Source organism: Drosophila bipectinata, chromosome XL (assembly GCF_030179905.1).
Source record: "Drosophila bipectinata strain 14024-0381.07 chromosome XL, DbipHiC1v2, whole genome shotgun sequence".
Taxonomy (NCBI): Eukaryota; Metazoa; Arthropoda; class Insecta; order Diptera; family Drosophilidae; genus Drosophila; species Drosophila bipectinata.
Genome location: NC_091734.1, coordinates 13,374,466 through 13,400,218, shown reverse-complemented (window position 1 = coordinate 13,400,218; position 25,753 = coordinate 13,374,466). Strand labels below are relative to the sequence as shown.

Sequence of the window (25,753 nt, the reverse complement as noted above, 5' to 3'; positions counted from 1 at the left end):
TGCCAATTTGTATCCGATCAGGATATAATGTACCATTTAGTAATCAGCGAACCCAGAAGCTACTTTCCTGATTCAAAACACTGTCTAAATATCGTTTTTTAATTTTTCGAATTTTTTCCTAGGGGTACCCCTGCAAAATTGTGCGTTTTCCCAATTTTCCCACTTTTGCTCCTTCGGATGGCCATAGCTCTGCCAATTTGTATCCGATCAGGATATAATGTACCATTTAGTAATCAGCGAACCCAGAAGCTACTTTCCTGATTCAAAACACTGTCTATCGTTTTTTAATTTTTCGAATTTTTTCCTAGGGGTACCCCTGCAAAATTTTGCGTTTAAACAATTTTTCCACTTTTGCTCCTTCGGATGGCCATAGCTCTGCCAATTTGTATCCGATCAGGATGTAATGTACCATTTAGCAATCAGCGAACCCAGAAGCTACTTTCATGATTCAAAACATTGTCTAAATATCGTTTTTTAATTTTTCGAATTTTTTCCTAGGGGTACCCCTGCAAAATTGTGCGTTTTCCCAATTTTCCCACTTTTGCTCCTTCGGATGGCCATATCTCTGCCAATTTGTAACCGATCAGGATGTAATGTACCATTTAGTAATCAGCAAACCCATAAGCTACTTTCCTGATTCAAAACACTGCCTAAATATCGTTTTTTAATTTTTCGAATTTTTTCCTAGGGGTACCCCTGCAAAATTGTGCGTTTTCCTAGGGGTACCCCTGCAAAATTTTGCGTTTAAACAATTTTTCCACTTTTGCTCCTTCGGATGGCCATAGCTCTGCCAATTTGTATCCGATCAGGATATAATGTACCATTTAGTAATCAGCGAACCCAGAAGCTACTTTCCTGATTCAAAACACTGCCAAAATATCGTTTTTTAATTTTTCGAATTTTTTCCTAGAGGTACCCCTGCAAAATTGTGCGTTTTCCCAGTTTTCCCCACTTTTGCTCCTTCGGATGGCCATAGCTCTGCCAATTTGTATCCGATCAGGATGTAATGTACCATTTAGTAATCAGCAAACCCATAAGCTACTTTCCTGATTCAAAACACTGCCTAAATATCGTTTTTTAATTTTTCGAATTTTTTCCTAGGGGTACCCCTGCAAAATTTTGCGTTTTCCCAATTTTCCCACTTTTGCTCCTTCGGATGGCCATAGCTCTGCCAATTTGTATCCGATCGGGATATAATGTACCATTTAGTAATCAGCGAACCCAGAAGCTACTTTCCTAATTCAAAACATTGTCTAAATATCGTTTTTTAATTTTTCGAATTTTTTCCTAGGGGTACCCCTGCAAAATTGTGCGTTTTCCCAATTTTCCCACTTTTGCTCCTTCGGATGGCCATAGATCTGCCAATTTGTATCCGATCAGGATATAATGTATCATTTAGTAATCAGCAAACCCATAAGCTACTTTCCTGATTCAAAACACTGCCTAAATATCGTTTTTTAATTTTTCGAATTTTTTCCTAGGGGTACCCCTGCAAAATTGTGCGTTTTCCCAATTTTCCCACTTTTGCTCCTTCGGATGGCCATATCTCTGCCAATTTGTAACCGATCAGGATGTAATGTACCATTTAGTAATCAGCAAACCCATAAGCTACTTTCCTGATTCAAAACACTGCCTAAATATCGTTTTTTAATTTTTCGAATTTTTTCCTAGGGGTACCCCTGCAAAATTTTGCGTTTTCCCAATTTTCCCACTTTTGCTCCTTCGGATGGCCATAGCTCTGCCAATTTGTATCCGATCGGGATATAATGTACCATTTAGTAATCAGCGAACCCAGAAGCTACTTTCCTAATTCAAAACATTGTCTAAATATCGTTTTTTAATTTTTCGAATTTTTTCCTAGGGGTACCCCTGCAAAATTTTGCGTTTTCCCAATTTTCCCACTTTTGCTCCTTCGGATGGCCATAGCTCTGCCAATTTGTATCCGATCGGGATATAATGTACCATTTAGTAATCAGCGAACCCAGAAGCTACTTTCCTAATTCAAAACATTGTCTAAATATCGTTTTTTAATTTTTCGAATTTTTTCCTAGGGGTACCCCTGCAAAATTGTGCGTTTTCCCAATTTTCCCACTTTTGCTCCTTCGGATGGCCATAGATCTGCCAATTTGTATCCGATCAGGATATAATGTATCATTTAGTAATCAGCAAACCCATAAGCTACTTTCCTGATTCAAAACACTGCCTAAATATCGTTTTTTAATTTTTCGAATTTTTTCCTAGGGGTACCCCTGCAAAATTTTGCGTTTTCCCAATTTTCCCACTTTTGCTCCTTCGGATGGCCATAGCTCTGCCAATTTGTATCCGATCGGGATATAATGTACCATTTAGTAATCAGCGAACCCAGAAGCTACTTTCCTAATTCAAAACATTGTCTAAATATCGTTTTTTAATTTTTCGAATTTTTTCCTAGGGGTACCCCTGCAAAATTGTGCGTTTTCCCAATTTTCCCACTTTTGCTCCTTCGGATGGCCATAGATCTGCCAATTTGTATCCGATCAGGATATAATGTATCATTTAGTAATCAGCAAACCCATAAGCTACTTTCCTGATTCAAAACACTGCCTAAATATCGTTTTTTAATTTTTCGAATTTTTTCCTAGGGGTACCCCTGCAAAATTTTGCGTTTTCCCAATTTTCCCACTTTTGCTCCTTCGGATGGCCATAGCTCTGCCAATTTGTATCCGATCGGGATATAATGTACCATTTAGTAATCAGCGAACCCAGAAGCTACTTTCCTAATTCAAAACATTGTCTAAATATCGTTTTTTAATTTTTCGAATTTTTTCCTAGGGGTACCCCTGCAAAATTGTGCGTTTTCCCAATTTTCCCACTTTTGCTCCTTCGGATGGCCATAGATCTGCCAATTTGTATCCGATCAGGATATAATGTATCATTTAGTAATCAGCGAACCCAGAAGCTACTTTCCTGATTCAAAACACTGTCTAAATATCGTTTTTTAATTTTTCGAATTTTTTCCTAGGGGTACCCCTGCAAAATTGTGCGTTTTCCCAATTTTCCCACTTTTGCTCCTTCGGATGGCCATAGCTCTGCCAATTTGTATCCGATCAGGATATAATGTACCATTTAGTAATCCGCGAACCCAGAAGCTACCTTCCTGATTCAAAACACTGCCTAAATATCGTTTTTTAATTTTTTGTTTTAATATTTAAATAATTTGGGTTTGTCTGAATAGGTTTTTTTATATCGCGGTCATTTTCCAACCGATTGGGAAGCAAAGCAAAGACAACCATTCCTGAATCAGGACATTATTTTCCTTCGAACTGCATCATAGAATATTCGTAAAATCCTGATCCACATCGTAAATGGCGATGCTGATCCTTTTCTAAAATATGATATCCGGTCGAAATGTTGTTGTTGGATTTCGAAAATCCTTTGATGCAGATCGAAGGATGCTCATGTCCTGATTCCAAAATAATATTCCATTTTAAGATCGGTTGGAAAAGTCCCGAGATATAAGCAAATCCATTTATAGAAATATTTTTTTAAGCCAAATTTCTTTATTACTCCGTGTTAACTTGGCCAATACCAGATTTTGTTGGCCAGTTAAATGGGCCGTATTTTTCTGCATTTTATGACATCGCACAACCCGGGCTTAGATGCCAAATGGCCGAGTTATTCACAAAAAACAGTCAGAGATCGAACTTGGAACTTTTCAAAAAGCTTTGGCGGGCGGGAACTTTTTTGAATTTGAATTTAAATAAAACGGATCGTATGTTGGCGCGGGCGGGAAACTTATTTTTTGAATTTGAATTTGAATTTGAATTTAACGGATTTCGATCAACTTACAATCCACAAAAGTCCACATAGGATCCACACAGGTCCCACATAAGTTCCACACAGGTCCCACATAGGATCCACACAGGTCCCACATAAGTTCCACATAGGATCCACATACCACCAAAGACACGAACCGGCTCAGCCAAGACACCAACCAGTGGATCAAAGCTCAACCCGTGACGTCACGGACTTTCGAGGCTGAAAATTTTTAAGTTTCCGGCCGCTACCAGGCGCGGAGTACCAGGCGAACAGAAACAGGTAGTAGGTGGATTCCATTTTTTTAAACAGTTTTTTGTGAATAACTCGGTCATTTGGCACCTAAGCCCGGATTGTGGGATGTCATAAAATGCAGAAAAATACGGCCCATTTAACTGGCCAACAAAATCTGGTATTGGCCAAGTTAACACGGAGTAATAAAGAAATTTGGCTTAAAAAAATATTTCACTAAATGGATTGGCTTATATCTCGGGACTTTTCCAACCGATCTTAAAATGGAATATAATTTTGGAATCAGGACATGAACATCCTTCGATCTGCATCAAAGGATTTTCGAAATCCAACAACATAATGTCGAGCGAAAATCATTTTTAAGGAAAGGATCAGTATTGCCATTTCAGGATTTCATGAAGATCATTTGATGCAGTTCAAAGGACATTAAGGTCCTGATTCAGGAATGGTACTTTGCGTCCCGATCGGTTGGAAAATGACCGAGTTATAAACAAGCGAACTTTTAAAAATAAATATATAAAACAAATTGGTTAGCCACTCCGTGTTAACTTGGCTAATGCCCGACATTGTTAGCCAGGTAGATGGCCCGTATTTTCCCACTTTTTTTGAGCCATCACAATCCACGATTGGATGCCAAATGGCCGAGTTATTCACAAAAAACAGTTTCAAAAAACAGAATCCACCTACTATGCGTTTCTGTTCGCCTGGTACTCCGCGCCTGGTAGCGGGCCAAAATCCACTTTTTTCGGAGGCGAAAAAAAAAGTGCAAGTCATTCTGAAAAAAATTAAAAAATTCAAAAAAATGTCTGTTGTTGTTTTTGTTGTGTTTTTATTGTAGTTGTTTTTGTTGTTGTTGTTTTTGTTGTTGTTATTGTTGCTTTCCCTATATATTTCCCTTTATAAAAAACACCATAAAGTATTTTTTTAATTATTTATTTATTTCAATATTGTGTTTTCTTAGATCTATGAAAAAAATTGGCTTATGCATAAGGACTAAAGGTATCCTGGCCTTTCTATAAATACGTCAATAGAAGCAAATGCAGATAGATGAGTGTGTAACTGGTGTGATTGCGAGATGCACTTAAACTAGGACATTTTAAAAATATAACGTAAACGCGAGGACTTAAAGTACTTACATGCGAGAGAGAAAAAAATAAGGAGACCCCCGAAAATATTCACAGATAAGCTGACCGAAAAAAAAAAGGATATGGTATCATGGTGATCCTTAATAGCTAGGAGGTAGGATGTTTTGGCAAATGGCAGCCAAATCTTGAGACCAATCTTCGCGTTCAACGCAACAAGAGAAGCAGGACTTCGGAACAGCATCAGGATCAGAGTCCCTTCAAGCGGTGGCCACCTTGGCGGTGAAGGCGGCCAGCTGAGCCTTGAGAGCATCAATTTGGCACAACAGCTCGATGTTCTGGCGCTCGAGATAGGCAGCCCGGATGGCGATCTCGTCCTCCTTGATCCTGCGGCGATCGCGCGACTTCTTGGCAGCAGCGTTGTTCTTGCGCCGCCGCTCGTAGTAGGCGGCGTCCTTAACCTGTCCTCCAGAGCCGGAAGTGTTGACGGCGTTGGCTGCGTTGCCGCCAGTGGCTGCGGTGTTGGCCAAGATGGCAGTGGATGCGGAGCCATTGGACTTGCCCTCGAAGTTTCCAGCCTGGGAATCGCAATCGCTGGACTCCTCGGCCGCTGCCCGATCCTCGCTCTCGCTGTTATTGTTGGAGGAGCTGCCCTCGTTCACCGATCCGCTGCGGGAGTTGGTGCGTCGCATCTTTGGGTTGGTAACAGTGCGCTGTCCTCCGTTGGAGCTGCGGATTTGTTCCAGGACTCGCTTCCGGTACTCGGTGTATCGCTCCACTCGCGGATTGTCGAGCAGCACATCGGTGGCAGCAAAATTGGCAGCAATCACCAAGGGATCCCGGGGGAAGGCCTTGAAGGGGCGGGTGTTCTTGCTGGACTCCCCGCTGCTGCTGGTCGGCGTGGTGGTCTGGCTCTGGGCTGGGATCTGGGCTGGTGGCGATTGAGGATTCTCGAGGACATCGATCTGCATGGTGCTGGCGTTGCTGGCAGGACGAGGCGAGGCATTCGAGGAGGCGGCAGCAGCGGCTGCAGCAGCTGCCGAGGCTGCAGCGAAGGTCTGGAGCAAACTGGCGGTGGCAGTGGCCGAGGCTGTGGGCGTGGTCTTGGCAGCGCTGAGTGGCTCCTGCTTGATGTTGTTGTAGTAGAAGGCTGGGTACAGGGAGGCCAGCTGCTGTTGTTGCTGCTGCTGCTGTTGTTGTTGCTGTTGCACGTACAAGAGATTGCTGGTGGGCGAGGCCGAGGGAGAGCCACTGCCATAGCTGAAGCTGGTCTGGTAGGGAGATGGGGTCTTCCTGGGCGTCTCCACACTGTCACAGCGCCGGGAGAGATCCAACACCTCGGCGGAGGGAGCAGCCTGCTGCTGCTGCTGCTGTTGCTGTTGCAGCTGCAACAACTGTTGCTGGTAGGCGTAGGCGGCATAGAGGTCCATTTTGGGCAGGGCCAGGCTGGCGGGCTGCGGCTGCAATTGGCCGGGAGCCGGCAACTGGTGGTGGTGCAGCGGCTGTTGCTGCAACTGATGGTGGTGTTGGTGGTGCTGCTGCGGCTGGTATTGGTGGTGGTGCATCAAAGGCTTGCGATCTACACGGAGAGAAAACGATTCAGTTAATAAACCATATAGTAAGGGGGTGTCACCATTTAACTTACCAGTCTTCAGATCGAAGAACTGCCCAGCCATCAGTTTCTCGTGCATTAGCATGTTGAGGGATATGATTTGTTTTTAATTCGTAAATCCAAAGGTATCGGAGTTGGTTCAGAGCCAATGTATCTTGTATCTGCGGTGCGGTGTATCTGTATCTTTACGCTGACGATGTCGAACGCAAACTGATTTCCTCACCGCTGGACCGACCGCTTTTATACTCTGCCGCGCCGACGCTCCATTCAGAAGAAAAGGCAAATGGCGGACACGAGCGGCCAGCCGACGAATCGAGCAGGTAGCCCGAGGGCAAAGGGGTTGACATTCGCCCTGTCTCCCTCTAGTTTTCCGACCTCTCGCTTCCGCCATCTTGCTGCCCTCCGGCCCTCAAAGGGTTTTACGAGGGTGCGGTGCGGTGCGGTGCGGTGTGGTGCGGGTTGCTCTTTAGTTTTTCGCATTTTTCGCGAAAATCTTTATGCATTGTTTCATCGCCATTTAGCGTAATTTAAAAAAAGAGTTTTTGAACTTTTTTTTCGTCCATCTTCGTCCTGTTTGTGAGCGATTCTTCCGAAAGGATTGGTCTGGAGAAAAAGGATTCCTGGTTTCCGCGACGACCCTAATGAAATGGATTATGAAAAAAAGAAAATCATTAAAGAAGGTTGGGAAAATTCACGAAAAAATATAGCATGAGTTTTCTATTTTTAAAATAATAAAAGTAGGTTTCTAGAGTATGATATAGGGGTAACCTAAACTAAGTATTACTAGAGAACATAGGATATAAAGGATATAGCTTCTTAGATCTTAAATAAGAAAGTGATTTAAGGTCTTAGTTTTAAGCCAAAATGTGTAAGGACTATCGTAGTTATAGGTATATTTAAGTATAAGAAATAATAAAGCTATAGATGTCTTGAGATTTGAGATATCTGAGACTCAAATAAACCAATTCTTTTCATTGTATTTTAACTTTAACCCCTAATAGAACCTATTTAGAGTTAAAACCTCTATAAAACCCCTTTTAGACAAGTTCTATATACATATAAGATTACCCTAAACTCCCCCCACTATTTGAAGTCCTGGGGAATACCATGGGTTCTAGAACATTTCCCAACTTAAAGAGCCAGTTCCCAGCGCCTAGCTCGAATCAATTAGGCCAAATCATACTTCTGGCTATATCAGCGGGGAGGATATCGCTCCTACCCAGTCCCAGTCCCAGTCCCAATCCCATTCCCATTCCCAGTAAGTAACCGAAAGAGAAGGCCACATCGTTTAGATAGAGACAGTATGAGGTTTGTTGATGATGGATGCACAATGTTCAAGGGTTGCGAATCCTAAATCCGTTTGTTTGCGCTTTTGTCCCTAAAATCCTTTTGCTGACCAGCCCAGGCCATCCTTACAAATCTCCTTGGATGCTCAGGATACAGGATAACTGGCGAATTTCAGTTTTTGGCGGACAGCGACTTGCACAAAATTAGTGTGCGTGACAAATTATGGAAATTAGGCCGAGTCGGGGTCTCAGTCTCAGTCTCAGGCTCAGCCCTTTTTCGCTGCCGTAATTCGGATTCCGCTAATGGAGAACGTTGCTTCTTGGAAAGCCAGAGTCTGGGTCTGGGATGTCCTGTGCTGCCCTGGCAAGGACACTCATCGATTCATGACGCCGCCAAACATCATGGGATAGAGGAGAGATCAAATCATTGCGACAAGTGTCCGTGATGTTTGTTCTCAATAGTCCTTCCGCTGCGGCGTGGGATCCTTAAAGGCTTGTTTAACCTTTGACCCAACTAACTGTTTGCCTAACTGTTCTTCAAACGAACCACTTCCGTTGGCTTAGCCACTCTGGGAAGAGCATACTTGGAGTGGAGTATCCTTGCCATAAACAATTCATTCACTCACTTTTTACAGCCCACTCCCCATTGAGAGCCATGGTCAGTATGGTGGCTTGGCTTGGAAATAAAAAGAAGGATCGCTCCCAGTAATCAGTAAAAAAAACCGCGAACTTATCCGCTAATCCGTGCGCTAATCCAACCGTAAAAATGGTGGATTAAACTAAAATTCCGCCTGATCCTCGCGCACCCACAACCAAAAACCAAGCCGATGCCTCTGTCTGTCCTGCCATTGAGTGGCTCTCGTACCTGAGTGCTGCAGATCCTAGATCCTCGATGCCATGCCAGATGCCATAAAAAGTCGCAAAGCCAAAGAGTTGCCGAATTCGGTGTAAAAACCAGATTCAACGAAAAAAAGCAAGAAACCTCATAAACATTGAAACTTCAACGGCTGTTGCTTTTAATGAGCTCGCTCGCTCCCGCCGGTCCAAAGATGCAATATTTGTGCAATCCTTTTTTTTAAAAAACCGTCACATCCTTGGCCGTCCTTGGGCGCATTTTTTACGGAATCAGGTAGGTGGCAGACGACAGACGAACGGGTTGGCCATAAACCACACTCACTTACTCACTCTCTCTACAATATATGAGGGCTATAACCGTGGTATTGCCTAAAAAACGGGGATACTATTTTTATTGCATAATGGACTGGACTACACACTGGACAGGGGACAGGGGACAGTGGACAGTGGACAGTGGACACTTCGTGTGAAATGTGTAGTGTAGCGAGCAGGTCATAATAGATGCAGTTTTTTAAGAGGCATCCCGATCATAAAACATACCCAGAGTCCGTACAAGACATTCCGCAAAAAAAAAAAAAGGGAAAGAAAAGAAAAGGGTTCTCCCTCAACGCCCATTGTGGCGGCCCACTCTGCCTGGTCCGTGGGCGACATAAAGAAAATCAGCGACTAATTGACTGAAAGGGGTTTCTCATTTATGGCCCGAATGAATAAAAAAAGGGTGATAGTGTCCTGGCTTCTTGGAATCACCGTTAACTCCTTTCGCCAGCCCTTTGTACTAATGGGTTAATTTTGGGTATACTTTTTACCAATCCCTCGGTCTGTTCGCCATTTTTGTTTTTTTTTTTGACTCAACATTTCGGTATAATCTTTATAGAATTGTCGAATAATTCCGGAAGCCTGTAAGAAACAAAGAAATGAGATTACTTTCAAATATACATGATTAGTCGATGGCCGTCTAATGCCTGTGGGATGCTAATGAGGAAGTAAGTGGACCGGCCAGCCATCAGCCATCAAGGAAGTGAACACCGAAAGGGGGATTACACGTGCTCCTCGACCGGACAAAGGTCGAGGCTCTTCAGAAGACTCTTCTGCCTCAAAAAAAAAAAAAAAAAGACTAGCCTGTAGTATCCTGTAGTCCTTAGCCCGATCACTTGTTTGTTTTCGTTGGCAAAATATGCAAAAACTATAGAGAAACAGGTATTCGCATGCGGATTAGTTTTTAGCCACTTCCTGCAAAACGGAAGTGCAGAAAGTAAATAGAAAAATGGGAAAATGTACAAATATTAAAGACCAAATGGCAAATGGCCAGAAAAAAAGGATCCTCCAGACGAGAGACTAAAAAGACACACAAGTTAAGTACCAAAATGATGAACACCAGCACCAGCACCAGCACCAGGTCTAGCTTCCGTCGTCAAATCCTTTGGCTAATTGTTATCCTATGGCGTGGCTCCTAATCCCAGATTTTAGATTCCATATCCTAGATTCCAGATCCGGCCTAGGTCGCTGCTCAATTATGGCATCTCATTAATTGAGAGAGGAAGACATCCACCACTTCATTCATAGTCTCACTGATCGCCGAACCATAAAGATCTGCTCGAGATTTTCGTATTGCATTTCTTTTTGGCCAAATTAGTGCGGTTTTTGATTACCAGACAGAGTCCAATGGGGATTATATCTCACCCAGAATGACAATCTTCAAGAAATGGAAACAAAGAAATCACTATTTGGGTTTGGCGACTCAATGTCTCATCAACTAAATGGGAAAACTTTCTAATCGCAAGTTTGTTTTTTCCACAAAATCAACCCAAATATTGATCTGTAAAGAGTTGTTGTGCGATAAGCTGGGAAGAGTTCAAGGCTCTGACATCACAAGATTGTAGTGATGGGCATACTGCTGGGGGGGGGTCTTCCATTCCAACAATCGTATAATGCTCGTCAAATCGCCAAACAAAAGTCTCAATGGCCCGAGTGGTATTTAAATGGGCAGATCTAACTGGCTACTTCCTTACGCCCTGGCCATCCTTGGAGGATCCTTGCCATGAAAAGGGATATGGTATGGTGTGTGTCCGGTCTACGCCCATCTTTTTTGGGAAAATGCAAGAAAAACGACGCATTTCATGGCACTGAGAGAAAGTAATTGGGTTTTAACTTCTTTGAAGAACAGAGAACTAAACCTATTTCCCTCAGTGTATTTTCATAACTCTCATGCGGCATACAACTCCCATTTTGCATGCATCATTCGTGATGATGAACTGTCAACGTTTAGGCCATTGTTCCCACAGATCACCGATCACCGATCACCCATCACCGATCTCTTGTGTGGCATATAGCTGTCACATATTATAGATTCTTTGTGAACCACCATAGAGTACAGTTATGTCCGAGACAATTCTAATAACTCTACGCTAGGAACCAGAAGAACCCTCACATTTTTAATAATCCCCCTTTCATTGCTCACTTAATTTTATGCATTTTAATGTTGATTAGCTGGCATATATCTGTGGCATTGTCAGCGTGGATTTTCCGGGGAGATCCGTTAGAGAGAACTGGAGTTCCGAGGCGTGAAGTTAATCAACAGAACCCACATAAAAAGAGTTATGAGCTACCGTTTTTGAATGCGAATGCGAAAGGAGGATCCGATTTTCGTGGAGGATCGCACTCGATCCATCAAGCGGTTGGCTCTTCAAAAATGTTCACACCTTTTGCTGGGAAATGGGAAATGTCCTTTTTGTTCGATTCATTGTTTCGATTGTTCGATTTCGGGGCAAAGCCGCCTACAAAACCCCGTTAGAATGGCCCCTGGCCCTAAACACTCCCGTTACCCGTTACCCATTACCAGTTATCCGTTATCCGTTACCCATTCCCATTGTTTTGTTGGCCAACAACAATTGCTGTCAAAATGGTCCTCGTTCTCGTTCTCGTTCTGGTCCTAATAATTGTGACAATTGTCAGTTCGCACCATCACTATATCTGGTATCTGGGTATCTGGCAGATACTATCAATAGGCAGATTGAAATCCGGAACCGAAAAAAAAAAGGTGCTAAGCCCAACTCTTTCCTGGGAGCCAGGACCTCCTGACTCCTGGCCACTCGTAATATGAGCATTCCATCCAACTGAAAAATCTTCGTCCTGGCTACGCCCATTGTATCCGAGTTCCGTATCCGGATTCTGATTCCCATTCCCATTCCCATTCAGATCCTGATCCACTCGCCACTCCCCTTTCTCAAGAGCCAAGATTTTTGCCTTTTGGCTTGCCAATTTCTGCAGTTTCTCGAGTTTTTTTTTTCACATGAAACTAAAAACTCTAGCCATGGGTCCTTGAGGCCAAAGAGATTAAACGGTCCTTAAGCGGTTTAAGCCTTTTGTGAGCCGAGTTTCGAAGGTGGCTGAATGTGTCCTGAACACCATTGTCCTGGAATTCTAACAAAAATTATGGTTTAGCATATCATTTCATAATTTTCATCGTTTATATTTTTTCTATTTGGCAGTCTTACAAGTCCTGGCCAGTCCTAGCCAGTCCTGGCTAGTCTTCCTGGAAGGAAAACACAAATATTTGGCGAAGCTCTGGATAACAGGTGACAGGTACTCGCTGCCAGGATCCCGACCAACAATCCTGACTATCTGGCTGCCTCAAGTTAATCTCGCATAATATTGCGTACTCCGGCCGAGGGGATTACCCGCACAAGTGTCCAGATCCCCGGGCGATCTGGCGATAGATCTCCACTCCGGTAAGCCGGAGGGATTGGAATTGGATTCTGATGACTGCCGGAGTTAAGCACCCCCCCGGGCGGATTTCCACTGAGCCAAGGTCGTTGCGTCAGTTGGTCATAAATATTTAAGGTTTTAAAATACAACGATGGTGTGTGTTTTAAGCCAGGTCTTAAAAATGTTTGACATTCAAAAAGGGGTTTGAAGTGGTAATTGTGGGATAACTTAGCCAGTCTTCTAGTTTTCTAGCATAAGGTATACGAAGCTCTAACTATGATAAGTCCTTAGTTTCTATCTCTATCTATGATTATTTCCAATGAACTCGAACTATAAGAACTATAACTACTATAACTCTATCACTGTACTTATAACCCTCTAACTAGGTTCGCTTTAAGGTTCTATCATTATTTTTATAATATTTCTTCCACTATGATCTTAAGCCTCTAACCATGATAGCTCCTAAGAATAACTAGCACTAACTATGATAGTTCCAAGGTTTTATCATTTTAATTATAATGATTGTTATTTATACCTGTAGATTGTTAAATCTCGACTATTATAAATGTATAGCTACTGATATAGCTACTACCTAATTCCTCCTACCTACATATATTAATATAATGTAACTTTTACAAACCTTTAACTTCTGATATTATAACTAGATCTCTATAAGTATGAGCCTCTAAGAACTATGATATGTTCCAAGTTATATTTCTCAGCATGATATCTCCCAGTTTATATCATTACGATAGTTATCAAAAATCTATCTATCATTATTCTCTATCTCTATGATCTCTCTATGAACACTATAATAAACCCCCTAACTATGATAACTACAAGGTTCTATTGTTATTAGTTCTCAATATCTCAATCTTTATAGTTATAAACCTCTAACTATGATAGCTTCTACTTAGAAGGTACTACTACTGTTGTGAATATTATGATACCTACATACCTACAAATATCATTAAAATATTACCTCTACAGAACTCTAACTCCAAGTAACTTGTCTCTAACTTTTTTAACTCGAAACCCACAAGTTTCTATTATTATTATTATTATTAATACTTTAACACTATCCCAAGTATGAGCATTTAACTATGATAGCTTCAGAGTACTATTATTATTATTGTTATTAGATCTCTTTATACTCTGTAAACTCTTTATAAATCTAAGCCCCTAACTATGAGGCTTAGACTATGAACTTTAACCCTAACGAACCTCCAAGGTTCTAACTCCAACTAAGATAACCCCCAGTATCTATTATTATTATAAGTATTATTACTCTACTATTGTTTAAATTTATATAATTATAGCCTCCTAACTATGATATCCTCACCACCAACTTTTTAAACCCCAAAATCCAATAAAAAACCTCAAGAAAACCAGAAAATCCTTCGCCATATTACGACTCGACCTCCATTGCCGCAGATTGCGCCATTTTGGTGCGTCTACCACTCGTCTAATCGTGGCCCTATAACCATTTCTGGGCCAACTATACGAAACTCCAAAGACTCGCAATCAATTGAAGTGAGATGCTGGCCTGGGTGCCCCTTCCACCTACCCATGCCACAACCAATCAGAGTTTTGGGAAACCACCACCGTCTGGTGACTTCATTTTGTGAAGGGAAACCGGGGTTTTCACGACAGGGGCCGGGGGACTTACTTCATTAAAGCCGGCAGATAGAAGATGAAAATATATATATAAAATAAAATATAGTATAGTATAGTATAGTATAGAGATTGGAGTTGAAGGGTTGACACGCAGGGGAGCAGGGGCGGGGACGGAGGACGGAGGACAGAGTTGGGCTTAGAATGAAGGAAAATGTGACAGCTGTTGGCCCGTCCAGATGACCCAGTCCATTGTCCACTCTGGCCGCTGTCTCTTCTTGCATTTAATAAATAAATAAAAGGACGGGTGGGGTGGGGGGGGACTTTCATTATAGGAAAAATAAAAGGGTTCACATGCGGATATGCGGATATAGATGCCTATGCGGATGCGGATATGGAGTTTCCCTCGACGGTTGCTTAATGATAACAAAGCCGGATGGCGGTGGGTTGACGGTTGATTACAAATGGTTGAGGCTGAGGATGAGGATGAGGTTGAGATTGTGGGACTTTGTGGGTCAAACGCTGTGGTCACTTTTGGCAATTTCCTACAATTGCAGCCTCCAACCCCATCCCAACCCCGCAAAACAGCAGGGTGGAAATGGAGTTTCTAGTCATTCTCTAGTCCCCTGCCCCTCGTCTGGGCATCGTCTTTAATTTACAGAGCAGGACTTAAAGACCAGAAGACCAGAAGGAGAAACCTTTCTGTCATTGATACCGAAAATATTTTGTCAAGAGAAACTGGAGAACTGAAAAAGGATGGCAGTAATATTATAAGATTATCGGTCCATTGAGGGCCGATCAGATCAGACCTCAGATCTGCGGCCAGACAAGTGGAAGCGATGCGGAATCAGAGTCTCCCCGAAGAATGAATGCGGCCGGGGTCAGGTCACTTCCTGTCTTGGTCCTAGCCTTTGATTGTATCCTTTTGTCATTATCGGAAGGCTGTTTGCCAAATAGAGATCACTGGAGCGTGATCTGGAAAGAGTTTTGATCTGGTCGGTCCCTGGGAATGCTAATGCCTCCTCCTCCATCCTCCATCCCTCCATTTTTGACCTCCATTAATGGATGAAATACTCACATATGCCATGGCATCTCAACTCCAAGACCTAATGATCTTCAGTCTTCCGGTTAGAGTCCTGGCTCTGCATCCACAATTTGCCACATGATTAATTGACTCCGAGTGGCAGTTTCATTTGCATTTTTCGATTTTTTGGATTTTTGGATTACCATTTCTCCATTAGTCTCCTAGCTGCATGGCCCAGCTCATGTTGCGTTTTTGTCCGGCGTGTAATTCGAGGCTCTCAATTTTTCAATGCATAATTAGTAGGACATAGCCAGGACTGGACTGGCCAGGACCTCTCACTGTGGAATTGTTTCGGTGCACGAGCCACACGACTTTCCTTCACTAATTGTTGGGCGCAGCGGATTTCGAGGAAAGTACGCAGTATCCTGCCGGGCTTTCTCATCTGATCCTTTTTCTTTCCTAACTGGAGTGTGGCTAACTATTACCAAGTTCTTGTAGTGCTCCAACATTTAAGATCCTATACCACACGAGCCAAAAAGGACATTTCTCAGTTAATTCATCAACAATTACCAGAAAAATAAATGCCAACTCATGGTTAAGTGGAAGGGCTGTCTAATGAGACTCTGGCAGAGGGAGAGGACTCTTCAGTGTCCAGTAGTGTGGTCAGCAGCTGGAAAACGCAACACATGTGGCCAGCTCATGCCCCGTGTCCCTACCGATTGAAAGGATTCGGAATTCGCATATACATACGTTGGGTTGCTCTGCGAGAAACACAAACAAAACCGCCGAACATCCTTATTAATCTCAAGGGGGCGTCGCCGAACGCGTGCGCCTTACTGAATGGATCAGAAAATAGTTAAGTTCGTCTATGGATCTAGAATGGGAATGAATGCCCAACATATTGCAACTTTATGTCGGGGAATGGTGATTTCGGAAACAAAATCTTGCCTTGACTTGCGTTTTTGTTATTCCACCATGGCCTCAATGGAACGGATTGGATGAAGGTCCCTATCCCTGTCCATGTCCATGTCCTGTCCAGTATCTAAAGAAAATATAATAAGTGGGCACGTGTTTCTGGTCGAGGCTAGATTGTTATTCTACGACCGACAGGCCTTTGGACCCAGACTCGTCTAGGGCTCGTCTGGGGTTTGTTTTCACAAATAAATATTGTATTTGTTTGTATTTGTTCAAGCGCCAAATTTGTGCCGTCCTCTTCCCGGGAATCTACATGGCAGTGTCCTCAAGCCACTAGAGGATCCTCGCCAGGCGCCAATAGCCTGCCAGGAGACCGGAGATTCACAGGCGAGCCTCTTAAGCCTTTCCAGCTGCCCGGCGGAAGTCGAAATTACTTCAAATAAATACCCATTTGGTTGGCAATAAAAAATGTAGACTCATGGAAGGTCTGTCCCCGATTTGGTTGGGCTATTCCCCTCAAGAATCGGATGCAAATTGTAGTTGATGTGGCTGGGGGACAGAAAGGGGCTCTCGGAATATTTTTGAAAAAATTAGATCAAAAATAGTGTAACAGAATTCTAATGTAGATTTGTGAAGAATTGAGGTGCGAGTCTGTAGAGGTATCTCATAAACGGATCGAATAGGTATTGACCTAGATAGACCATTCAAAAGGAGTCAAAAGTGGATTTTTGGAAAACCCCCATTTTTCAAAGGGGATTCATCAGAAAAAATCGGAAAAATGGAATCAAAAATTTTCTTTTTAGATTTTAATGGAGAATTAAGGAGAATATATTCAGAAATCTTTTGAGATATACCGCGCAAGAATCGGATAAGAATTGACAAAGATATAGCCTTCCCAAGGGCTCAGAAGTCGATCCCCACGATTTTTCCAACTTTTATAGGGGGTCCCCTAGAAAAATTGGATCTAAATTTTTCCTTTTAGGTTTTAATGCAGGATCATGGAAAATCAATCCAGAAACCGTTTGATATATTCCGCTCAAGGATTGGATCAATATTGCCCAAGATATAGGCTTCCCAAGGGTCAAAAATCACTACCCATTATTTTCCCCTTTTTTCAAGGGGGTCCATCAGAAAATTTTGAAAAAAATGGGACCAAAAATTTCGTTGCATAATTTTGATGTAGATTTATGGAGAATGAAGCTGCGAGACTTTAAAGATATCCCACTCAACAATCTGATAGGTATTCTTCAAGATATAGGCTTGAGAAGAACTCAAAAGTGACTTTTCAGAAAAACCCCATTTTTCGAAGAGGGTCCCCCAGAAAAATTTTGAAAAATGGGATCAAAAATTTGTGTGTGATATTTTAAAGCAGATTTGTGGATAATTGATCAAGAACTCGTTTGAGGTAAACCGCTTAAGGTTCGGATAAAAATTGACCACGTTTTGGACTTCCCAAGGGGTAAAAAATCGATTTCACAATTTTACCCATTTATCAAGGGGTTATCAAGGAAAAAATGGTTTCCAAAATTATATTTGGAGATTTTGATGTAGATTTATGAAGAATTGAGCTACGAGTCTTGAGAGGGTTTCCTTTTGAAAATCGGATAAATATTGACCGATATATAGCCTTCGGAAGGAGTCGAATATGCTATTTTGCATTTTCCAAGGGTAGATCGCCTTTTCCAAGAGGTCCCTCAGAAAATTTTGAAAAAATGCTATCGAAAATTTTATTTCTAGATTTTAATCCAGAATTATGGGGAATAAATCTACAAATCGTTTGAGGTATTCCGCGCAAGAATCGGATAAGAATTGACCAAGTAGCCTTCCCAAAAAGTAAAAATCGTTCCCCACGGTTCCTTAAACTTTTTAAGGGGGTCTATCAGAAAAATTTCGAAAAATGGTATCGAAAATTTTATTTATAGATTTTGATGCAGAATCATGGAAAATAGATCCAGAAATCGTTTGGGGTATTCCGCTTAAGGATTTGATAGGAATTGGCCCAGATATGGCCTTCTGAAGGGCCGAAAAGTTGATTCCCACGGGTTTCCCCATTTTTCCAAGGGGGACCATCAGAAAAATTTCGACAATTGGGATCAAAATTTTCATTTCTAGATTTTAATGCAAGGTTGAGGAGAGTCATTCCAGAAATCGTTTGAGGTATTCCTCTCCACGATCGGGTCAAAATTGACCAAGATATGGCCTTCCCAAGGGGTCGAAAACCACTCCCCACGGTTTTCCTCATTTTTCAAGGGGGTCCATCAGAAAAATTCGAAAAAATCGGATCGAAAATTATATTTTCAGATTTTAATGTAGAAACGTGGAGAATGGATCCAGAAATCGTTTAAAGTAAGGATTGGATCAAAATTGTTAGAGATATAGCCTTTCAAAGGGATCAAAACCTTTTTTTTGCCTTTTTACTGTTTTCCTCTTTTTTCAAGGGGGTCCATCGGAAAATTTTGAAAAAAATGATCCAAAATTTTGTTGCAGGATTTCGATGAAGATTTATGGAGAATGAAGCTTCGAGTCTTTTAAGGTATTCCTTTCAAGGATCGGATGGTTTTTGACCCAGATAGAGGAGTCAAAAGTGGATTTTTAGGAAAAACCCCATTTTTGAGGGGGTCCATCAGAAAAATTTCGAAAAATGTAATAAAAAATTTCGAACCAGGATTTGGATGCAGATTGGTGGAGAATTGAGCTACGAATCCTTAGAGGTAGCCTGCTTCAGGATCGGATAGATATTCTCTGAGATAGAGCCTTCAGGAGGACTCAAAAGTGGATTTTCATAAAAACCTCATTTTTTTAAGAAGTCCCCTCTAAAATTTTGAAAAAATGGGATCCAAAATGTCGTTGCAGGATTTTGATGTAGATTTATAAAGAATGAAGCCACGAGTCCTTGGAGGTAACCCGTTTCAGGATTGAATGAAAATCCTCAAAGTTATGGCCATGGAAACCCTAGAAAGAATCTCCAAAAAAACAAACCCCATTGATGGCCACCTATTTTTTTGGAAAGCCAGTCTCGGCAGATATCCTGCAACATCCTGCAACGATTTCAATAGAGATTCCTCGCATAATATCGCTCCTGAGGAGGGAAAACGGAGAGAATGATCCCATATTCCTTTGGGCAATTGCCGAGCTAATTGAGTGAGGTGAAGAGTGGTGTCTCTGGTGAGGATTAGACTAATTTTTAAATGGAATTGCAATCGGAGCAGTTCACACATAGCGAGAGGCCCGAGCTCCGGAGATTTGTTGCTAGAGTGTGGCGGTGAGGTGAGCCCACGCCGAGCTGTGGGCGTGTGCGTGCCATGGATTTCACACAGGATCTTAAGGCAAGGAAATCCTTGCTGATCGTTGCAGTTTCTGTTTGAGATTTGAGTATGAGTTTTGAGTTCGTTTCGTTTCGTTTCGTTTCGCGCAGCATGACGAAAGGTAAATTTTGTAAACAATTGTGCTAATTAAGCCAGCCCAATAAAAATCGGCTCACGGAGGTCCTTGCGAAAGGATCGAGGCAGGCCAACAAGCAGGCCAGCGAACGCACTTGAACTAAATCCGGTAGCTTAAACGAGTTAAAGGAACTTGAACGGAACTTAATCCCATAAATTTGGGAAAAATACAATTTTAATCAGGTTAATTCGTGTGTAGCGCGACTCGGTTGCATGCAACATGGTCTATGGCCGGATCAATGGCAGGTAGTAGGTTATGTTGGCCAGGCGAAAGCGAAAGGATTAGGCCGCCGGATCCAAGGGGATTTAGCTCAAAACAGAGGTGAGCCGGCCATGCCCATCGCTCCTGCCCCGTGCGACACTTTAATTTAATCTAGAAAGGACAACGCAGGACATTGCCGGACAAGATGGGAGCGAGCCCCGGATCAGTGTTCAGATTATATAGTCTCGGCACTGCTCTGCTCGTATATTGCCAAATATTCCTCAGACTTGGTCCTTCAAAGACTATTTCAAGACAGATTGCAAAAGTTTGCACGTAAATCCTCGAGATTAGATGTCTAGATCCCCAGATTTTCCAATTTCCCGGCGCACAGATCGCTTAGATTAGCCCAATTGTTAGGTCAATTGAGAGATCACTTGAGTAGAGCATGCAGAGGGGTATGCAAGTGGGTCACCAGGTCACCAGGTCACTAGATCACCAGATCACTAGATCACCAGGAGGCAGTGGTCTAGGTAGAAAGCCGCTGGAAAGCCACTGGTCATGCCCACTAAAGCTAGCAGTGCCTCCGATTAAAATCCCAGAATCCCAGGTGACTTTCGACTAACTAGGCAGGAGATCTAGGATCAACTAGGTTAAAAAAATTGGAAATATTTATATAAAGGATATGATATCCCCTTGATCATGATGATCCTGACACCAGGACACGTGCTGTTCTCGCGTTTGGCAGGCGCGAGCAGCATAAAGGATCGTTGCCAATCGATCGTGACGCCCCAAAAAAAGGATACAAGGACGAGGGACCAGGGGCGAGATTAAGGACATGAGCAAACACATTTCGGCGAAATGTCAACAGCAACGGCTGGCGAATCAGATCCTGGCGATCGCCGATCAGCAATCCTTTTGGGGTTGAAATATGAAAAAAATATGAATAAAAACCGACAATCATGATCGGAATGGGGGGGGGGAGATCATACATATATCCTGGGGTATCCTGATTGACATTTGTGCCCTTCTCACCTGGATCTCAGTGGGATCGTGATTGGAGTGTGCTCTGCACGTGGCCAAGGACAACCGAGAGAGAGAGAGAGATGGCGACGCGCCAGGCACTCCTTTGTCCTTTGTGTGGTTAGGCCCGCCCGTCGTCTGATCTCTCCTATTTTTTTATTTTTTGTGTCAAGGATATCTTGGCGTGCCTTTTTTTCTTCCTTTTTTTTTTTTGGCAATCGATTACAAGAAAATTATGATGTTTTCAAAGGATAATCTCGGTTGCAACATCTTTGGTTTGTTTTGGGTCCGGGCCCTGGGTTATGCATCATTATTTGGCTCACACTTGACATTTGGATTGTTTCGCCACAGAAAGGACATACAAGGACAACAAAATGCCAATTAGGTATTAAGATCTTGTCCTTTTTTTAAGGAAAAAGGAGAGAATTCATGTCCCAGCGGAGACCATTTTTATGGCGAATCGATTAAAGACTTTTGATTTCGATTTCGCCATTTTTGGGAGTTCCTCGAGAGTTACGACAGATATCCATCACGCAAGGGTTGCACAAGGGTGGAAGGACTCTACCAGGCCGTCAAGGGGGTTGCAGCTTCCAACCCTCACCTCTATTCCTGGCGTGGATAGTCCGGGTGGGGGGTTGGGAACACGTGTCCATGATTAAATAAAATGTTTGGCAATTCGTTTGATGGAAATGCAACCCTTTGGGTTACTGCCTCGTCCTTTTCCCTTTCCGGAGGCAGCATCTAGGACTAAATAGGCAAGTGACAGCCTGGATTGAACAAGGAGTGAGGGTCCTGCTGTCCGGTTATTGACCACAGGACAGGGTTTAAGCCTTTGGCCGACAAACTCACCAAAAATCATCAGCCACAAAAAAGGGGTTTGCAGTTATATATAAGCGAATTAATATTTTATATTTTATTTTCTTACGTTATTTAATATCTTTAAAATGTTGTCCTTAAATTTTAAATTGATCCAAGAAATACTTACTGAGAAAAAGTCAAAAGGAATAGAGGACTTCAGTGTGAGGCTATACCTTGTCATTCAAACTGAGATACCAATTAAGATGGTTTTCCATTTTTTAATTTTAAGATCCCCTGGTTTAGCTAAATCATGATAACCAGGAGGGGTCCTTATTTTGTTTGGTGCCCTACTTCATGCTTCGATTTTAAAAACTGCACATGATTACTTAAATCCTTTTCCTTATATCTCCTAAAAGATATCCCTAATATCTCTTCAAAAAATTCAACGAAACAAATTCCCAAAAAACGCATTTTTTCTCACAACCCGGTTTTCAAAAATCAGTTGACTCTTGATTTCTTCAAAAATAATTAACCGTTCCTGATTAAATTTTAAACAGGGCATTAAGCACATATTAGAGATACCCAATAGTAGATAAACGAAGGACTTTTCTTTATATTTTAGTTAAAACTATTTGAAAAATTAGAAATGCTTTACAATTTAATAAATTTGTTAGATTTCTTTGTAAAAACCTGCCTCAAAAATTCTATTTTCATTATTGTGTATTTTCCTTAGTTTATTTACTAGTTAAAGGTACTAATTAAATATGTATTTTTTCTGCTGATTTCAATGCTGATATTCATACTTTGAGATATTCCGTCAACTAGAATGAACCTTTCAAAAGCTTAAATTCTTAAGAATTGTACTTTATACTTTACTTTAGTTTTTTTTTCTAGATCCTTTTATTTTCTCCTATAAATTTTTTATTTTTTATTTAAAAGTTTCAAAAATTTGCACATTTAAATGTTTATCTTTTAAACCAGAATGATTTTGTACTAAAAAAAGAAGTTTTCTATTACAAAACTTGTTGAAAATAATTAATTAAAAACTCTACCTTATAGAGGAAATATTTTCCAAAATATCCTTTTTATTTTTTACCCCAAAAGATTCAAAAAATCAACATTTAAATGTTAATCCCTACAAAAAGCTTGAAAGTAGTTTCTTCCTTTTAAAAATAAATGATTAAAAATAGTCTCTTAGAGAATGTACTTTATAAAGGTCCTTTTCCTTCAATATCCTTGATTATCCTTCACCAATTCGTTTGAAATTCAAAACTTTTCATCTTGAACTCTTCCCAGGTGTTTTGCCAATTCATGATATTCTGGCCAAAAAAAAAAAAGAAACAAAAAAAGCCGCAAACGTGTGAACACCGCCGTGATTGTCCAGTTATCTGCCACAAAAAAGGACAATCATTTTTCATTTGCCAAATTTTACAGTTAATACGGAAAACAAAGCCTCAAAGACGCTGGCTAATATTCCACAAGAAGGACACGACTCGGACACGGACTGGGACTCGGACTAGGAGAATTCAACGGAAGCAGGACGATTATGAGCAGGACTCATGTATGCTTCTGGACAATGACGTTTTTATTGATAAAAATTATGCACGCTGCAGGACAAAGGCCAGTCCTGTCGTCCTTAATGTTGGACAACTTGACTCAGCAGAAAATGCAAAAAGGAGTAAGATAGTTATAATAACAAGAAGCGATCGGCCAGCGATCCTGGGTCCTGGGCACAAAGGTCCTGTCATAATGGCTCAATCAGGCCGGCAGGATCCTAGGCAGGATTTTTTTGTTGACACAATGTCTGGCCTGGAGCAGAATCCTTCCTCTGGCGACAACTTTCCAGCCTTGTCGGCTTACATTAAACAGTGAGATCCTGCGACATGTTTGTCTAACGGTTTCTGGTTCCTGGTTTGCAGTTAGAGGTCAAAGGATAACGGTTAAGATTTAACGGTTCTTCCTGTAAGAGTCCAGCTATAGAGGTCCTTTTGATTCCCACCAAAAAAGTTCTTTAAATTAACTAAGATTTTGCTTTAAAATGTTCGATATTTTTTAAACAAGGACTTTACTACAAGGCTCCTCTTGGACCCCTTGGATTTTCTTCTCCTGAAATTCTCAATCATCATCCAAACTGTGAAGAGTGGGCGTCGCCCGGTGGCCGCCTCCTTCGGCTAACGATTATTTGGCAGAAAATTTGGCAATTCTGTAAAAAAAAAAAGTAGAGAAGGCGAGTCCTGCAGAAGATTCCGGCAAAAGGATTTAACTGCTAAAGCGTAAAAATGCCGTTAAGACCATTGTGTGCAGCACCCTTCCTAGGTAGGAAGTGACGTGACGCCCTGTTGACTTAAGATTACGAGGACACAGGATCCGGGGGATGAGTCTTCTGCGAGGTACTGTGAGCTGAATCCCTCCAGTTCACTTGTCCTTAAGCCGGCTGAGCTGCATAATTTTCCATAAAAAATAAACAATAACAAGCAAGGATATGTGGCTTTCTCAACAGGATCTCTTTTTAGTTGTGATTTTTCAATTGAAAGGAGGACGAAATAGGAAAAAAAATGATGCTTAAAAGCTAGTAAAGCTATTGACTCTTCTTGATGACGTGCGCCAGATCGTAGACACCGCGAACGGCCTTCAGCTTGACGCCGGGCACGTCCTGCAGCCGACCCACTCGGCACAGGACGATGTTGTGCTCCTGCAGGTTGTGTCCGATGCCGGGGATGTAGGCCACCATCTCCTTGCCGGTGGAGAGGCGGACGAGAACGCACTTGCGGTTGGCCGAATTCGGTTTCTTGGGCTTCTTGATGAAGGTCTTCAAAACGACACCCTTGGCGAAGGGTTTGCCGTCCAGGGGCTGGCGTGGCGGACGCTTCTTGATGTGGGGTCCGGTGCGATGCATCTGCTGGAGCGAGGCCATGCCTCTCAGGGCGCTCTCATAGCTGTTGTGGATGGCTGGAAGATCGGAGAGGATGCTCGACAGAATTAGAAGGTGGCGTACTAAAGCGTATTCTCTGGTGTCTCCAAAGCAGCTGCTCCTGTTTCACCTAGAACCCCTTACCCCGAACCCACACACAACTGTACCCCGATGGGTCAGGCCACAAAGGGTCAGCGAGAGAGAGATATCAGAGGGAGACAATGCCCGCTGTGTGTGCGCCCGATAGCTGGCCATTGTTGTGGGCTAATCTCTGTGAAAATCGGTTGGAATGCGAATCCACAACATCCAGCAATAATTGACAGCCAAAATGACGCGCATGCGCAAATGTCCAGTCCCGGGCCAGTCAAGCCTTTTCCTGGACAATGCATCCAGTCGTTTTAATTATAAAAATGCCACCAACAGATCTCAGGTAATAATTTCCATATGCAGGATTGGATGCAACCACAAAACCCAACAAAAAAAAAAAAACAAAAACAAAGCCGAAAAAAAATAACAATAGCCGGTCGGGTCGGCGGAGAGAGAAACAAAAACGAGAAACGATCATCCCACCACCTGCGACCTGCAACGGGTGACCTTTTTTTTGTGCGGTTGCCAATTTCTGGATGCATTTTTGACAGGTTTTCAATTAAAAGCGGATCCTCCATTGGAGGTGGCCCTGAGAACGCGACTATCAAAATATTCTCAAGCGGAAAGTGCGACGGACACGCGACGCTGCCGGGAATGGGTGCGTGGGTGCAGAACCCAGACTCGCTGGCCTGACAAAGGGTTGATATATCCGCCAACTCATCTCCAATCTCTCTTAGAATAACAACTAGCCTAGCATTTGTGTTTAATTTAAAAAGGGCAAAACTTCAACTCACCCTGCGCCGTCAACTGTTTCGTAATTCCCAAAGTTTGCCGCAAAAAGTTCATGGTTTCTCCTGTTTCCGATCGGTGGTTTTCCAAGCTCCAGCTGATAACTGATACTCGTAGTCAGTTCAGATCACTAAATTACTTCACTTTACTATGTTTCTTTTAATTAAAATCACTATTTAAGTAATAAAACTTTAATTCCAATCAGCCAATGTGAGAAACAGCTGTTTGGCAGCAGTGTTGCCACCTGAATGTCTGCTAACAGTTCGCTTAACAGCGCACAGTGAGCTGTTCGGCGCACTGTTAACCTAATGTTATGCAGCCCTGGCGTAAAGAGCGCGTATTTTGAAAATCCCACTCGTATTAATA

The 25,753-nt window shown here is 42.2% G+C and overlaps 2 protein-coding genes across 2 annotated transcripts; both read right to left on the bottom strand.

Annotated features, from left to right (window-relative positions):
• Positions 1 to 5,009: 5,009 nt before the first annotated feature.
• On the bottom strand, positions 5,010 to 7,081 carry gt (transcription factor giant). Its single transcript, XM_017239575.3, has 2 exons — positions 6,775 to 7,081; positions 5,010 to 6,708 (listed from the first exon to the last, which is right to left on the bottom strand). The coding sequence occupies exons 1-2, from the start codon at positions 6,824 to 6,826 to the stop codon at positions 5,390 to 5,392; spliced, it is 1,371 nt and encodes a 456-aa protein (XP_017095064.2). The 5' UTR covers positions 6,827 to 7,081; the 3' UTR covers positions 5,010 to 5,389.
• A 17,004-nt stretch (positions 7,082 to 24,085) lies between these two features.
• Positions 24,086 to 25,624, bottom strand: tko (technical knockout). The gene is made up of 2 exons (XM_017239509.2): positions 25,393 to 25,624; positions 24,086 to 24,549 (listed from the first exon to the last, which is right to left on the bottom strand). The coding sequence occupies exons 1-2, from the start codon at positions 25,442 to 25,444 to the stop codon at positions 24,179 to 24,181; spliced, it is 423 nt and encodes a 140-aa protein (XP_017094998.1). The 5' UTR covers positions 25,445 to 25,624; the 3' UTR covers positions 24,086 to 24,178.
• Between the last annotated feature and the right edge of the window lie 129 nt (positions 25,625 to 25,753).

Coding starts and splice junctions, on each gene's coding strand:
- gt (XM_017239575.3), bottom strand. CDS start 6,826: ATGCTAATGCACGAGAAACTGATGGCTGGGCAGTTCTTCGATCTGAAG. Junction 6,709..6,774: donor GTTCTTCGATCTGAAGACTG/GTAAGTTAAATG, acceptor CTCTCCGTGTAG/ATCGCAAGCCTTTGATGCAC.
- tko (XM_017239509.2), bottom strand. CDS start 25,444: ATGAACTTTTTGCGGCAAACTTTGGGAATTACGAAACAGTTGACGGCG. Junction 24,550..25,392: donor GAAACAGTTGACGGCGCAGG/GTGAGTTGAAGT, acceptor CCGATCTTCCAG/CCATCCACAACAGCTATGAG.